Here is a 17,824-nt window from a genome sequence, read left to right as displayed (position 1 = left end):
TTTTGGGAAAGTGCTCCTTGCAATAGAAAAGATAATGATACTTAATGTTTTTCACATTACAAAGCAATTAACTTGAAATATACTTGAAATTCCAACTGTCATTATTTTATTACTGTTTTGGCTACATTCTCTACAATTTCAGCAGCATCTTGAAGAGACAGTTAATGTATCCTTATATATACAATGAAAACAAAATGGCTTGCAACATCGGAAACAAGAGCCACAGTTTAAACTGTACAATATTAAACAAAAAATAAAATAAAAATAATAACCAACAAAAACGGATGGTGATACAGCCTCCCTTTTCTGCAACATGGACAAAGTTACATACAGGTATTCAGCATTGTGAATGTGACAGTAAAAGGAAATCTTGTATGGGAGAGAGATACTGCATTCTGGAAAAAAAGGATTCTACCATACAAGGCAGTTCGAAAATGTTTCACATTTGAAAATAATCTATACAAGCCACAAGAAACATCTCTTGAGAAGAACATCTTCCTACCTTGTAGACAGAACTTCCAGAAACCGAGAATAACCATAAACAACTTCTACATCTAGTATCAACGTGCTCCAGCTCAGGAAACTGACTTGAACTGTACTGTATAGTTCCAACACAGATCGGTTTTACATGCCTTGATGGTTAATGAATTATCTACTTTCAGTCTCTCTAAGACGTACAGTTGACTTGCACCTTAAGGAGGTCATTTGATTTCTTCTTTTTTTTTGCAAAAGCAAAAGCAACATCATTTAGCAGCAATTAAAAGCGCCTTCAATGAGACTTAAAAAAAATACAATATCCAATTAGAAAAAGCCATACTTTAAACATTTGTACAGGAATAAGTTGCTGAAAATTTTAAAACAGAAAATATGACATCTGTACAATAAATTTACAATCGAGTTAGAAGGGAATTTGTCATTAACCTGCATAGAAACTTTGAACATGACCGCTTTGCTTTTGGTTACATACATGGCCTTTGCATATCCCTCCGTGAAAGTCTGGGTAGCAGATATCGGTTGGCAACGCTGCTAAGTATCAAAATGCTATCTAAATAATTGAACTAGTTTTCGAACTAGCTTCTGCTACCTCACTGAAACTGCTATCTTTATCCCTTTGGAAATACAGTCATTGAACCAACAAACAGTTTAAAAGATTTCTCCCCAGCCCCCAAAATACTAAATCACATCTATCCAAAGAAAGTAACATACACAGCTGTGTCACTCAACTTGACTTTGGTTATTGTAATATCAGCTCCTTGGGAAGATTCTTTTATTTCACTTGTTTCTTGTCGAGCCACCAAGTTCTTTTTCCGTGCTCCATTTCTTTTCTTCTTCAGTGGAATAATGAAAAACTACCCTCCTTATTAGAACTCTCCAGTATCAACCAAAAATGTTTTAGGTATTAAAAAGATTATTTACAATGTCCCCCTCCCTATGAGCCCAAAACACACATTTTCTTCAGTCTTAAAAACACAGCATATCTGCATGGAGACAACCGGTAAGACTGTCCTTCAGCATCTCCAATGTGAAAAGTCTGAAATCTCAGACCATGATCCCGTTCCATCATAGAAAATGATAGTTGCAGAAGGGCCACAGTACGAAAACACAATTGTTCAACATGTCCCGCTGTGTAAAAACACTAACTGAAGGCTTTCAAATGAAAGTCCACGGCAGCAAAACTACAAGAAGGCATCATGCACGCCTGTTCCGTGCGGAGGCATTTCAGTAGGGAATAATGCTGGATATCGGTGCTGTTGGAGATGCTGCTAGTCCAGTCATATGCAAGTTTCCTGAAGAATTTGATCTCCTCATGTGGGGAAGGAGGTAAGCATCATTCGCCAACTGGTGGACATCAAACCGGTCCTCCTTGCGGTATGCTAAGCAACGTCTGATAAAGGCCTGGGGACAAAAATAAAAGAGAAAGATTTGCTATATTTCCTTGAAAATTAAAAGGCCACTGTTTGTATATACCAACACTTCAAGTGGGAAATCTGTGCTATTCCAAGATATGAAAAAGAAGCATAAAATATTTATGTGGAATCCTCAGACACTCACTAGAAATCAGCCACCCTCCTGTATCAGAGAGAGGAGAAATAGAAGGCATGAGTTGGATGAGCCCGGGTCATATTAGATCTTATGGAATAGTATTCCACAAATGGTCTGCAACAAGCCTTTACTCAAGTATAATGCACCATCAAATGGAATGTACACCTCAGTTCTGGAGATATGTATTACAAAAAAGGATTTGCTGCCAAATGTAATGAGAGGTGCTGGTGTCCGCAAAGAGGCTGGTGGGAAACCCTCTGGCCTTCCCACAAGCCCATTCATGGCTACCATCAGCTTCCCACAAGCCTTTTCATACCCGTTGCTGCTTCTCCGTCCTCAGCTGGGATCTCTTGCCCAACAGCGCAGACAGGTGTAGGTGTGTGATTGTAATGCACTATCAAATCTAATGCACACCTCAGTTTTAGCAATATAATTTAACCAAAAATGTGAGTGTTAGACTTGTGTAAATATGGTACTTCCTCAATCATCTGCTCACTACATTAAAAAATCTGTATTAATTTACAGATGGGCAGGCACTAACCTGAAACACTTAGAATAGTTAATTTCCATAGCATCTAAACCCCTCCCCACCCAAGTATTACTAGGAGGGGGGACCCCAAGATTATAGTGAACTGCGAATGATGTTTGAAAATACTTGCAGAACTAAGAAAGTGCTATTGTTTTAATGTCCAGTTGGGTTGTTGTTTTTTTTTTTTGTTTACAAAGTACACACCTTCAGAAAAACTGGAAGATCAAAATCTGCTGCTGATTCACTCAACAACCTAATTAATTTTACAATTTAATGGCTTTTTATTTTCAGCTTTCTGCCAATCCCTAGATACTTGTCTGTTCTACATTGATAACATGACACCATATTATTGTGAAAACCACTTCAAGGTCAAGCTGAAACAAATATTTTATAAACAGTTAATAATACCATAATTCTTCAATTGTAAGACACACCCTAATTAGAGTACCAGCAATGACAGCAAAAAGACATAAGATACACTTGCAATTCTAAGAGTAATTTTAGGGATGTTTATATACAGAAAAAATCTGTCTTAGAAATAAAGAAATACAGTATAAAAAGGAGAAAGTTTTAAAATGTTACATATGAAGATATTCTCAGTAGCGGATTGCCTTATCAACAGAATTTGACAGAATACGACAACTAGTAAAGATAGCAAAAACCTCAGATTTTATTTAAATACATTTAACAACTATACAGGTAAAATGTAGATTAAAATTAAATAATAATAATAATAATAATCATCATCATCATCATCATCATCATCATCATCTTTATTTATACCTCACCACCATCTCCCCAACGGGGACTTGGGGCGGCTTACATGAGGCCAAGCCCAACAGTACATTACAATAAAATAAAAAACAAAGCAAAAAAACAAACAACACAATAAAATTAATAAAACATAAGAATAAAGTAAACAATGTACAAATACAATGAAAAATTATTCACAATCACAGTGACAGTGAGCGGGCCACATGTAGAAGATAAAATGCTAAGAACTCAGGGTGAGATAGATAAAAGTAGGCTGCAGGCCTATCTGCTCTGCTGAAGATAAAAAGACAACTGGATTTCAATGTTGGAAGTGGACTTCCATTTTTCATTTTCATTCTTTAGAATTTATTTCCCAATTTTGTCCTCTCAAAGGCAAAAAAAGTCACTCCTTGGTCTGCCACAGTTGCCCAGCCCACCTAAGGAAATTGGTGGAAGAATGCATTGGGATGGATAAAAAAAGACATTTTGAGGTAAGCACTACTCAATGCAGCATTTCAAAAAAGCCCAAGTCAAGAAGGCCAGCACAAAAAGTAGAGGTTGCTCCAAGCAAAAGTACCACCTACTTTTGATGTTATCTTTGATGGAACTTCTCAACCTTAATCGGGAGCAAATTCCACCCTGATCCAGATTACATAGCATTCTATCAGAAGGGGTCATCTGAGTGTATTACCTTTGCTTCATTGCTCACAACAGGCTTCACTGGGAACTGCACTTCAGTAGCTTTCAATATTGTATTTTCTTGGAGTATATCCTGTTGGGACTGGTTATGACCAAATGGCTAAAACGAAAAAGAAAAGATTCAGTCCCTAAGATAATAAACTATTTTTTAAAAAGAAGAATCAATAATATTTTTTCAATTATAAAAACATGCAGCCCCCCACCCAAGTTGTAAAGAGTGCTGGGTAACACTGGAAGAATATTACCATCTACTTGGGTGATGCATTTTTTCTCTCTAAAAACCACACTAGAGATCTTTTAGGTAAATTTCAAAATACTGAAAAACTTCACATTTAAAGATTTTATTTACCTTTCGACCATACAGACACTGAAAAAATATTACTCCAACAGACCACACATCCACCTTGTTCGATATCTTTGGGGGCTCTTTCCCCACAACAAAGCACTCTGGTGGCAAATACCTGAATGAAAGGAAGGAACAGAAGGGTGAAGGAAGGGAGGGTAAATAGGGAAAGAGAAAAAAGGTATTGACTACGAACAGGGGTATATTTCCAGTGCCAGTCTAGTCAAATAAACGCAAAGGTACAAATTTGATGACAGGGAGCCTTCAAGAACATGTGCAATGTTCGTTTCTCATTGCACAAGCATTGTAATCACCGAAACATATGATAGAGACTACAAGTGGGAGAACTATCAAAAACTCCTAAGCATTGAATTCGCTGTGATTCTCATATGAAACTGCCAGAGTAGCAAACCCTGGCATGAGAGTGGAAGCCCCAAACTCACAATTATGATCTAAAAATGGCAAGGCTGTTTCAAAACAGTCTGAATGTAAGCCAATGTGCAAACAGATTGAAAAAGGGTAGAACTTTGAAGACTTACTTAGGCAAGTATGTAATATCCAATTAAAATATGTAATGTACTTGTGTTAAACTCAAGGCCTGTAGGCCAAATCTGACGCGCCGTTATTTTATGTGGCTTTCCAGATGCTGGACTACAATCCTTGTATTTTTCCTCATTAGACATCACTAGAGCCATTGCAAGTTGTGATACAGAAACATCTGGAAGACTGCAGTTCTGTTTAGTCAGGACAGTGGGGTTTGAATTGAGATGCGAGGCTTGTGGATAGAACGCCTGATGTTACAATGCCCTTTAACCTTTCCCCAACCTCAGAGCCACAAGTGCTGATGGCCTGCAATTCTCATTATTCCTAGTCGGCAGGGCGGATAATCAAAAGTGATGGGAGTTGGTGTTCAATAATATCTGGGGAACGCATTGGGTAAAAAGAGCACCAACCACTGTGTCAAAAAATTATAGTTGGCCCTCTGTATCCACAGATTCTCCATCTATGGAGTCAACTGCCCTTTGAAGACTGATGTGACTCTTGATGAAAGTGAGTTAGACGCTCCTGATATAATGCATTCAATATATTCAAATGGTTAAGATTGGTTGGATGCTTTTTTTATTATTATTTTTCAGTGAAGCATATGACAAATCTCTTCCAACTCTATGATTCTAATTATCACAAGACAGAAGCAACAAGTAGCATATTGAAAACAAAACTACATATTAAATATTCCTCTTTCCAGCATGAGGCTAAATCCAATGTTATTTTTAAAAAACACCAAATATCGCATTAATGGAAAGTCAGAAATCAGACAATAAATCCTTATAACAACTTGGATAACATATTCATATCTGTCACTTTTATTAATAGAAGAATACTGGGATACAAAACTGAATTAACCAAGGGCACCAAACATATCTAGATCAATATAATTACATTGGTATGAAGGGTATATAAAGCAATGTTCATGATGTTACTAAACAACGTATTTGTGAAATGGAGACCAATAAAATTACCAGTATGTTCCAGCTCCTTGTGAAGTTAGGTCCATCCCATCTACACCGTAACTATCATCATCCATTATTTTGGACAAGCCAAAGTCTGTTATTTTTATCTCTCCGCATGCTGTTCCATCTACCAAAAGGATGTTTCCTATCCAGAGAGAAAGAGGGTTTTTTTAATAATAAAAGAAGTCTAGCACTTTAAATATTTCAAAATCTTAATACAGGTTGAGCATCACTTATCTGGAATTCTGAAATCCAAAACACTCCAAACTTCAAAATTGTGCACAAGGGTGGCTGAGTGTGTGACAGCTTTGCTTTCTAAATGTTCTATATATACAGCCTTTTTTTGTTTCAGATCTATGTGAAACATACTGGAACTTTAGGTTTAGTGTTAGGTCCCTCCTCCAATGCGTCTCATTATGTAGGTGTATGAAAATACAGGTTTTCCAAAATCTGAAAAAAAAATCTGAAATCCAAAATACTTTTGGTCCCAAGCATTTCAGACAAGGGATGCACAACCTATATTACATTCTGATGAGCTGATGTGCTTTTCATAACTGAAATGCTCCAAACATAGGCATATCAACAGTCAGATTATCTAAAATTTATTCATGGACTCTTAACCACATATCACATATTAAAAACGAATTTACTCAATGTATGACCAATGTCTTATTGGTCTCGCGAAACCCTCTTATTAATGTTGGAGAGTGGTCCCTGGTCAAAAAAAGGTTGGGAACCATTGTGATAGACAAACTGACAGACATTTCTGTAAAGAATTAAAGTCAATGTAGGTTGTTCCCCCTGTCATGAATTCAAGATTCAAGATGAATTCAATGAACCATACTGCATAAAAGAACCCTGCAACAATTATGAACTTGGATTGGGACAGATTCAGGAAGGGGTTGGGGGTTAGAGTCGACAGGACTACTAACAGGCCTGGAAAGATAAGCAGGTTTTACAGAGACAACATGTTATGTGTGATGTGTCCCATAGTTCTAATTTACCTGGTTTAAGATCATAATGGATTATAGGTGGCTTAATCTCATTGAGATATCGCAGTGCATTTACTATTTGCATTACAATGGACCTGGCTTCTTTCTCAGTCATTAGTTTATGTTGCTTAAGATAGAAATCCAAGTCATTGCCTTCACAATATTCTAATACTGTACAAAACCTAAAAAGGAAGAAAATAAAATTAGTTCCCTCCAAACCCCGATTTGAAACATACAATAAAAATATGATCATGAACGTAATACAACATTTCTATAATTATGCATTCTTTAAGATGTAAAAAAAATGTTTACAATATTTAAAAATATCTGCAAAGCAAGTCAGAACTACAAAATTACACATAGCTAGAGCAACTCAATGGGAATTTGCATAAGTGCTGGCTTATTATTAAGCAAATGATTCAATGGTTTAACCTACAGCAATTAGACTTATAATATTCAAACCAAATTCTCAAGTAAGGCATTAATCATATTTCTCTGAAAACATAAAAGATGTCAGGCTGCACACTTACGTATCTGTATCTAGTGAAAAGTAGTCATATAGCTTTACTATCCTTGGATGATCCAGTTCTTTGTGTATTCTATACTCTCTGCAGGCATGCCTAAAGAGAGAATGAATTGAGACCACTCAAATATTATTGTAATTTACTAAAGAGTTAAAAAGTGTTTGTTGAAATAACGCTTACTTGTGATAGTTTTCTTTTTTCTCATCTCGCCAGCTTTTGTTAAGCTGATGTATCTTGACAGCAGCATATCTTTGTTCATAGAGATCAAAAGCCTGCAAGATCAATGAAAATGGCAGACAAAGTATGAGCCCCTTCCCCTTAAATGTGGGTTAAAGCTTCAAACAAAAACACTAAGCCATACTTCACTATAAGAATGTAGGAACGTGCCTTACATTGAGTTGAATAATGAAAACTATTTGACATTATTTGAATAACCATTACATTCTTCTCAAACTACTCAAGGAGTTGTTCAGCAAAGCCCCATCATTTCTACAATTTGAAATTTCTACAATTTGAAACCATTGCCCACTTGGCACACTTATCTACAAGAGAATAATTACCATAATATTCACTATTCCTTTCAAGATATTGTCAGATTTCTATTCTACAAACCTCAAACTGAGGCTCCGATCCCAGGGACTAGTTCAGTTTAAACTAAAACTCTTCCTCACTCTTTCTCCCCTTACCTGCTCCAGTTTTACTCTGGAGCTATTCTTTGAAAAACCCTTATCAATGCAGAAATGTCACTTATAACCAATAACAAACCAATAACAAAAAAAATCTGTCACTGAATTGTTGCCAACACTGTGAACCGTCCTGAGTCTCCTTCCGAGTTGAGAAGGGCGGTATACCAATAATAAATAAATAAATAAGCTAAGGGAGATGTACAACCAAACCTGAAACATGAACACAAGTGCATATTCTGCATGGATAAGAAAACAACCACAATTATCTATTTTCTCAGTAAGCGACCCGAAAACTATTGTGGAAGCCAAAATCTAGCTGTTGCCCTCTCCTGAAATTAAGCAAGAGGCTATCAGAAGAAGGGTCTTTTTGATAGTGGCATCCAAACTGCATAGCTTTCTTTCAGATACTACCAGCTGGTGTCTTTCTTACAATATTTTAGGTATCAGTGAAGTATCACCTCAAGTATAGCTTTCAGTCTTTGTGAATGAACGGAGACATATAACTGCCTTTTGTATTTATGGTGGATAAATTAATTTTACTGGCTAGGCTATTATAAAACTATTTTGTTCATCGTGTGCATATTAATCAATAAAACAAATCCACCAGTTTTATTCAGATATAATGCTAGGTGTAATAATTTAATATGCAATTTTATCTATTTGAAATTACAATTCAAATTTTAAATTGTTCTATGTTTTTAATATTGATTTATTTTTATGCCACCTTGAGATCCTGTGATACAGGTTGTGGGATATAATTGAGGCTGAACACATTGCATATAATAATGTTTTAGAGGAAAAGATACACATTTCTCTTCTGACATACTGGCAAATTTTGAAGCTTTCATTCCTATTTGGATTAACAGCATTTTAGTGAGTACAGAATTTAAGAAAATTATCTATATATATATTAAAAAGGGGACATTACCTTATATACTTCACTAAAGCCACCTCGACCAAGTAAATGAAGCAACAAGTACCGTTCATTTAACGTAGGGTGATCTTTGAACCTTAAAATATTAAAGCATAAACACTGTTCACTAAAAATCAAATGCAATATTTAATACTTTTTACAATGAAAAAAGCTGGCTCCAAATCTTTGACACAAAAGAAAACTTAGCACATTCTAATTTACTTTGTAAAACATGGACACCAATTTAACAATATAAATCAGGCCTGTACAACTTGGCAGGAGTTCAGGGCCAATACTAACATTTTTCTTAGTAAGTGACTGCAACATTTGAATGGAGGCTTACTTATAACATCTCAATGCTGAAACATCTTTCTGTTTTAAATAGCAATCCCTGCAACATTTTTAAAAAGCCTGTCAATTGTTTAGCTTCAGTAATTCTGAATCCCAAAAGTACTTTTACACAATCTTAATAAAATAAAATCCAGTTAAGAATGTACTGTGCGTATCCTTGTGCCATCTTTACTCCAAAAGTAGAATTTACCAAAAGTAATGTGCAAGATTAAAATCTACTTCCTTACTGTGAATTATCTTCATTGTTTATTCTTTTTAGCTCTCGTATGTGGAGATTTCTAACTCTTTCCAGACGTTCAAGTTCAGCTTGTATTTCAGCTTCTTCCTGCAAATAAAAAAAGAATGAACTTGTATTTAGAAAGGAGGATGTTTTATGCAGATACAGCTGGTGAAAGGTAACTATGAAAGATCAATCTGCAAAAAGTTGCCTCCAGCAGTGGCTTTGTCTTATGAAAGCTGAAACATCAGTTTTTGGTGGATCCCAACTCAAAGCAATTATATAAGTTACACACAAGGGTTTGGGAAGCAAAGACAACCAAAAGGGCTAGAGCAGCAATTTTGCACCCCACAGTTAAGGGGCCTTTCCGGGTATGTAGACATACAGCAATCTTTTTACAGAAATCAAACATTACAACCCATTCTTGAAAATGGACAAAGTAGATGTGTAACTTTGGAAATCAACCGATATGGCAAAATAATGTATTTATGACCCAATAATGATAAATCAATGTCATGTGAAAACTATAAAACCCAATTTGCATGGTATTTTGTCAAAAATATTTTTAAAACATCAGTAATGATAAAAAAGAAACAAATTTATTTTTTGTAAAAAGTAAACAAATGGTTTTTGGTAGATATACCTATGTTGATGGTCAAGAAAAACAGACATTACTGTAGAGTAGATTCAGTTTTTAATTTCAATTAATTTGTTTGACTAAAGCAGCAGAATTTAAACATACCTTTTTGAGATGTCCTAATCTTAGCTTGAAAATTTCTTCTTGTTCATGGTATTCTGCCAGTGTTAGCCTGCAAGAGTTACAACTGATAATTAACTATTTTAAACTAAATAAAAATAGTTGTGTTTTTTATTTTAATCTAATATGTAGAATGTGTCTATATTGTGGATTATCTAATCAAATGTCTGAATCAAATCTAGACAATGCACTGGTCAACAAGACTTCTTAAGCTAGGAAACAAAATGCATTCAGGAGGAATTCCTTTTTGAAAGTGGAGTGTAAAAGTATGTACAGTACAATCACATTATATACAGAGGTGCAGCAAATTGGGCTCCCAAAAACAGTAAAATCCAATGTTTGTTTTTTCAATTCTTTAAAAATATTCAAGCAGTGGTAGGATGAATCAATGGATACAGAATCTTTAGATACGAAGAGCCTACTATACTGTGACAGCATTACATAATTTGATACTAATATTTAATATTGGCTTTAGTATTAATTAACTAACTAGCTAATATTAATACTGTTACCCATTTAATATGCCTGTTCTATTACAGCAAAATACCAATCAAGTGAGCCCTTGCACCTTCTCCAGCAATAAAATGGATGATAAAGAGACAACAATGATATAGCGTTCCCTGGCTGAGCATCACAGATGCAGCCAGTTTAAAATTGGCATTTGGTTCTGCAATGTCAGATGAGATGATGAAGAAAAATGCAATTAGTGCAGATGAACCTTGGCCCACAGTTGATTTCCTTGGTTTCTTCCACCTTTTTTATCCTCAGCCAGTAGCAATGAAACCAGGTGCTTTAATTTCACCTAGTTGGCGTACCCGTATTCAAGATTTTTCTTGGAGTTAAGGGGATATGATTTCTAAACATATATATATATATATATAAGGAAATGTGGGGGTGAATTAGAGGACAAACAGCCGTAGTCGGCTTATCTATGCAATGAAGAAGCAACAGGACACTCTTCACAGAGGTGTCATTGTACAGGCTGAAGGTAGCTGAAGCTGAAATGATAAGGAAAGCACCAGGAACAACCAGACACAGGGACACCAACGTGGAGTTACCATCATAGGCCTTTGAGTTCTTTAACATTCTGATTGAGCTGCACAGGTTTAGAACCTGTATGAGTGAAGCCTACAAACCAAGAAGACCACAACCTACATTTACAAAATCTCTGTGACCAAAAAAATAATCATAAAATTATTAGTTCTCAGGTTTATCTCTTTGTCATAACTGAGAAAGGCCAAAATACAAGATCAAGGTTGAAAACTTTCATTGGTTCCACAGAAAACTATGGAGTAGGCCAAGAAAAGCTGAAATGAATATGTCTATTTGAAGTGGCAAGACAAGTACACTTTGCAGAGAATGACAAGAAGGTCACTTACAAGCTGGGAAGGCTGTTTCATTTCCACCCTCCTTTCATTTCATTTTATTGGTCATATGAATGAAATGCTACTCATGGATGACGGTGGTTCCCTGTCATGACAGGTACTTTTTATCTTGCCTTTTATACACAAAAAGCAAACAAATATTTCTGAACTTACAACTGTGGTAAATTGGGTCTAACAAATGGGTCATTTTCTGCTCCGTTGACAGCTTTGTTTTTCCTCTGTTTAGGTTCTGAATTGGCAGAGGGTGCCTGAGAATTATTTGTAGATGGAGGTTTTCGCTTTGCAAGAAGTTTCCTTTGCCTCTCAATATCTTCTCTTTGTTGATTCACCCACTCTTGTTGCCTGCAAACCCAAAAACGTTTTTTTAAAAATGATTTCAGGATCTGTACTCTTTTAAAAAATCTTTCTGACCTGTGGATTCAAGCTAACCCTCTAAAAGAGCAGCAAAATGACGTAGAAATTTATTGTCTTACTCTGCCGTTTCATATCACATCAATTTCCTACAATATGAGATCATAATTCTGCTTCAATCCCTCTCTCCAACTGAAGCTTGTTTTAATTTAAGAAAGGAAAGGTAATACAATGGGCACCCAAGAATCTGAGAGCCTAAATGACCCTAAATGTAAACCTAAAGGAAGTTATTCATTCCAACTATTGAATCAATAGGAATTTGGTAAGTTAACACTTATGTAAATTCTATAGATTTGGTAGATCTATTGTAGCTGAACGTTAGAATATGAAATCAGTATCAATTGAGGAATGTATAAAATTATAACATAATTTTAAAACACACAAAAATAATCTACATATAAATAAATATATCACTAAAAATATAAATCACACTTTTCATTTAGCTGAAGTCCTTGGAAGGAGGGAGGAAAAACAACTGGAAGCCAGTGTTGTGCACATCAAATGTTAGCATTTGACAAAGAACAAGGTAATGAAAGAATGCTCAAGGTTGAAAGTAGTCGTCTGTGCTAATGCAGGCAAGACAATATCCTGATTCAGGCAAAAGGCTGACACTACTTTTGGTAGAAAGGAAACATCTAATCTAAGACCTATGTTGGTTCTTGTGAAATCTCACATAAGGCTGATCTCCCTTAAGGCCACATAGTTTTGCGGCTCTTCAAGAAGGCAGTCTTCCAGATAAGTAGATGGATGTCACTAGACACCATTGGCTTGAAGCATTTCCTAAAGAATTTAAGGACTAACTCCAAACTCTATTGTGGTGTAGGACCTGATGCTAGAAGGTGAAGGTTCTTGTAGTTCTTTGGGAGCATTTAACCAAAGGATTATGGAAAAATGAAAGCTTGCAAATGATCTGGAAATTAAATTGCTACCAGGTAACATTTAATAGAATAGAGAGAGATGCCTGTTTGACAAAGAAAGGAGAAACTCCAGCACATGATCAATGTGTCCCTTGAAGCAACAGAAGGGAAAAAGAATATTATACTCATACTGGGTGGCAGGCCTATGCACAGCAGCAATGAATAGCTGCAGGCAGGAGCCTTCCAGGCAGTCAGCCTCAGTGTCCAAATCCAAGAGTCTTACTTGCCTGTTGTAAATTGTGTAGTGGTCTGAACAATATGGTGGCTTGACATGGTTGCCCTGAATGAGGTGTAGGGACTTGGGCCATCCCAGTGTTACCAGGATGCACTTTTCCTTATTCTTCTAGATTTTGTCTATCGCCTTAGCAATTAGGAAAAATGGAGAGCCAGCATATATAATGAAGCCTCACCAATGAAATAGGAAAACATCACTGTGTAAGCCCTTCTCTCAGTAAGTCCTAGAGCCGAAAACCCAGCAATGGTTGTTCCTAGCCAAGGTAAATTGATGATACTTCTGGAGAGTCCAATTTCTTTAAAATCTTCTTGAGCGTACCTGAGTACAGTTTCTACTCATGATAATAAACTGCTGTCCTGCTGAAAGCACCTGCTATGACATTGTCTTTTCCTGGAAGATGGATCACAAAGATGGGAATTGCCTCCATAGAAGGAGGGTGAAATTCACATGAGTACTTGATTTTTGTATCATCCCATTTGTTTAGGCAGTGCACACCTCAGATAATAATCGGGCAAAATCGCTGCAGAAATATGAGCATCCAGATGAGCTTCAGTGAATTTCATCTACTAGGATTGCTCTAGATAAGATTTCTCAAAACTGACAATAAGGGCCAACTAGTTCAAAAGGTGAAGTATGAGATGGATGTTGTTGACAAGGTGAGCCCAAGAGTTGGTAACAAGATCTCTTGCAGTGTGAGTCATGCTGCCACAACTGGCATGCACTTTGTAAAGACCAGAGGAGCAGTGAAAAGTCTGAATGGGAGAATGCAAAAACAATGGGCCCTTCTTCCAACAGCAAAACAAAGGAAACACCTGTGAAACAGCCAGATTGTGATATAATAATACGTGTCCTACAAATTCAGTACTGCAAACCAATTCCATTCTTGCAATAGGGGGAGAGTAAGATCCAAGAGTGATGCTTCTAAATTATATGGGCTATATGCAGAACTTGACATTCCAAAAGATCAAGGTTCAAGTTTTCAGCTGGAAGCTGACCATAATGTTATGCTTGAGGACCTACAAATGCCCAGAGAAGCATTCTCTCTAGGTATTTGTAGGTCGGTCAATGGGATTGTATGGTCACCTTTCCACAGATGTTGAGCACAGATTCATGCTGGAGGACTTGAAAGTGCCTAGAGATATTTTTTTTTGTCACATGAAGAGCAGCAGTGAAAGCAGCAGAAAATATAGCAATCTACAAATAAATAATTCCACGAACGTGGAGGGATAACTGTACTTTACTGAAATTATTAAGTTAAGCAGAAATCAGAACCCAAAATTAAGACAAAATAAGTGAGAAGTCAAGAGAAATCCAAGATAAGATTATGTTGTTAACCATAAGACAGACCAAATAAACTCAACAGTTTCTTCAATGCTGATGCTGCTTCAGTGCCCAGGGAAATGATGGAATGAGCAGGAATGACACTGTATTGTCGAAGGCTTTGACACTGTTCGTATGTACCACAAAATGTGTACATAATAGGTCTAGAAGGTTCTGAGCAATGATCTTGCAGGGGTAGACAATCCCATTTATCAAAGTCACAAATACCACGAAGAAGGACTTACTGGGTATTTATGAAGAGATGCACATATACAGTTCTTTAACTGATGAAAAGCATGGCTATGGGAAGGCTGGGTTATCTACTTTGGAAAAAAAATGAAATATACTGATATTCAAGCTGTACTTCCAAAGCATAAAGCTTTAAACCACCAAGAGTGACAAACAATTTTTACTGATTAGTCTAAAAAAGAAAGGACATCTTATTCATCAAATGTCATTTTTGAGTGATGTTCATATGCTAAACAGTCTCAGAAAATTTGTACAAAATTGTGCCAAGCTATGCAAAAGATACAAAGTCAATATGCAAGTTGGCAAGTCAGTCAAGTAATAAATCATCAAAATATGTCTGACAATAATAAATTTGTGATGAAGGACAAACATGTGAAATATTGTATGATAAAATAGCCAAGAAATTTTGAATGTAATATATAAATAGATCAGTGGAAAAGAATGTAGTCAAAGGGATTAAATTTTCCTTTATATTATGATTTAATATAATAATATATTGCTTTGCTATTGCGCTCTGCTTTACTATTTACATGTGCTCAGTAAGTGATTCTGGGGCAGTTGCTATTGACCCGACCTGTTGCAAGTAAGCCCACAGGGCTACAGTACGATCAGGTGGGGGGGGGGATGACATTCTTTCCTACCTCAAGCCCTCACAGATATACTACTACAACCCAACACCAAAAATCCGTTTCTCCAATCTCTCCACTGGCAATACTCATAGAAATTTTCAGCTAGCAGAAGATAAGGAAGGGGTGCTGACAATTTTATAAAAAGGAGGTTCACAGTCAGAAACTTAGTTAATTAAGATATATCAGTACACCAATTCTCCTTTCCTTTCATCCTTCTAAATTATCTGCTTCCCTGTATCATCCCCTTCTGAGCAATCTTTACTCAAGTATTTTATTGAGCTTGCTCTTTTAATGGCAACAGGTTTAGACTGCCACACAGACATTCACTTGTTTTAGTATAGCAAAAACCACCAATAAAATCAACTAAATTCTTGTTATCTTAATTGATTGCAAATCACACTGGTGCAGAAATATGTCTTTTATCACAGACACCTTCCTAGATCATGTGACCAGCAGTCAACCCAGCAGTCATGGGCTGGTTGAAAATTCATTAGTTTAGGTTTACAATTTTCTATGTATACAGTACTCATTTAGTATATTTTGATTTGTTTATAAGGTTCAAAGGAAACTATAATGAAATATTTGCTTGTTTTCAAAGGTAACAAGATGCAGAGAATTCAAATTTCTGTAGATTAAAAAAGGTCTCTGCTGTATTCAAAAAAGGAGAATATAATGTGATATATGTAAAAGTAAATCTCAAAGAATGTTAAATAATACAAAACACCCACTCAAGAGAACTGGTAATTACTAAACAGTTTAAAAACACAATATTGACTAACTTCACAAGATTTTGAAATGCAAAACCATCTGTCCACTGTTCAGTAAATGAAGCACCATGTCGAACAGTTGTAAAATGCCCAAGGCGTAATCTGTCTTGCATACTCTTCTCTCTGCTTGCCAGCTTCTCTTGCGTGCTCTAAGAAAACCAAAATACTACCAGTTACTTTCTGAGTCATTCCCAGCAATTGATATTTCGTCTAACAAATGCAAGATAGTTACTAATTCACTGTCTTGAATCAAAATAGTTTATCTCAAGGCTTCTGTTTTGCAAAGACAACGCATATTCTCATAATTAGAAAAAGAATTTCCAAGCTGACTGTTATGTCTGCTTCCATGGTCTCAGAGCTTGCATTTCACAGGCTTCTGAAAGTTGAGAGACAAAATCTGAGCACAGAGGAGGGGAGGTTAAACCCAGAACAGAAAAAAACACTTTTTCTCTATGTGCAAGATCCAATGTAGATTACATACAGCTTTCTGCTCAAACAGAGCACCTATTTCCCAGCAGGCAAGCCATCACTTCCCACTCAGCTAGTCTCCCTTCTATCAGCTTGGAATTTGATGGTAAGATCAACTGCTGCACTAAGTCAATTTCTGTGTTTAAATGCCATACAATCAATGTTACCCCCTAAGGCCTTTTAATGTTATGCAGGACTTGGAAGAAGACAGGGTTGTGTTGTGGATTTGAACAATGGATTACAACTCCAGAGACCAAAATTCAAATTCCCATTCAGCCATGGAAAACCCTGGGTGACTTGGGCAAGTCACACTTCCTCAGTCTTAGAAGGTGGCAAAGGCAAAAACCCACCTGAACAAACATAGCGAAGAAAAACCTTAGGGTCAGCATAAATCAGAAACAATTTGAAGTCATACTATAACAACCATCCTGGGAGAATAATCAACTGGCCAGGTTGGTTATAGGATTATGGAAGCTCCAATCAAAAATGTAATGTTACCACTCCAGTGCATATGTTTCTTTTGCCAGGCACTTCATCCCAAGAAGAAGATACAGGAACAGGACAAATCCTAAGTTTTTGCCCCACCTGGTATATAATAATACCTTCTCCTGTGGTCTGAGCCATTGCAAAGCAATTTTTCTATTGTTATAGTCAAAGCTCCTCCCTCCAGTCTTTTATCCACCTTGTTATCCATTATGGATCTTTACTGGAATTGGATAAATTACTTTTTGTACCACAGCTACCGAACCTAAAGTATCAAGATGACTATATGTTCTTTGTTTTTGAGCTTAGACCTTTTTAAATAAAAAAAAAATATCAACTTACTTTTTCAATTAAAAGCTTCTTGCTCATTGAAATGCATTTGTTTAATCTTTCTTTGTATTTTTCAAGTAATTTTTGTTGTTCATCTATTTGCCGTCGTAGATCGCAATTAGCCTAAGTAGTAAAAGAAATTATGTTTATTATTTATGATGATTTCAAAACACATGCAAATACCACAAAAACTGAAATTTCCTCTTGAATTCTCAGAAAAAAAGAATTTCCAGGGCAAGTTACATAACCTTAACTAAAATGCTTGGGACCAAAAGTGTTTTGGATTTCAGATTTTGGAATACCTGTACCATA

The 17,824-nt window shown here is 36.1% G+C and overlaps 1 protein-coding gene across 2 annotated transcripts in view; it reads right to left on the bottom strand.

Annotated features, from left to right (window-relative positions):
• Positions 1-83: 83 nt before the first annotated feature.
• The window catches only part of TLK1 (tousled like kinase 1), a 71,235-nt gene continuing 53,494 nt past the window's right edge, over positions 84-17,824 (bottom strand). For both annotated transcript variants that reach the window (XM_060778911.2, XM_060778920.2), the window contains exons 9-21: positions 17,525-17,635; positions 16,244-16,380; positions 11,857-12,045; positions 10,304-10,370; positions 9,572-9,669; positions 9,009-9,090; positions 7,575-7,666; positions 7,401-7,490; positions 6,883-7,052; positions 5,888-6,023; positions 4,374-4,485; positions 4,017-4,124; positions 84-1,896 (exon numbers count right to left, since the gene is read on the bottom strand). In XM_060778911.2, coding sequence (XP_060634894.2) covers positions 1,720-1,896; positions 4,017-4,124; positions 4,374-4,485; positions 5,888-6,023; positions 6,883-7,052; positions 7,401-7,490; positions 7,575-7,666; positions 9,009-9,090; positions 9,572-9,669; positions 10,304-10,370; positions 11,857-12,045; positions 16,244-16,380; positions 17,525-17,635 — 1,569 coding nt within the window. In that variant the 3' untranslated portion in view covers positions 84-1,719. The remainder of the gene's footprint in view (positions 1,897-4,016; positions 4,125-4,373; positions 4,486-5,887; positions 6,024-6,882; positions 7,053-7,400; positions 7,491-7,574; positions 7,667-9,008; positions 9,091-9,571; positions 9,670-10,303; positions 10,371-11,856; positions 12,046-16,243; positions 16,381-17,524; positions 17,636-17,824) is intronic.

Source organism: Anolis sagrei, chromosome 1 (genome assembly GCF_037176765.1).
Source record: "Anolis sagrei isolate rAnoSag1 chromosome 1, rAnoSag1.mat, whole genome shotgun sequence".
NCBI classification, from domain to species: Eukaryota; Metazoa; Chordata; class Lepidosauria; order Squamata; family Dactyloidae; genus Anolis; species Anolis sagrei.
The sequence above is the reverse complement of the archived record's forward strand: the minus strand, read 5'-3'. Positions and strand labels throughout refer to the sequence as shown.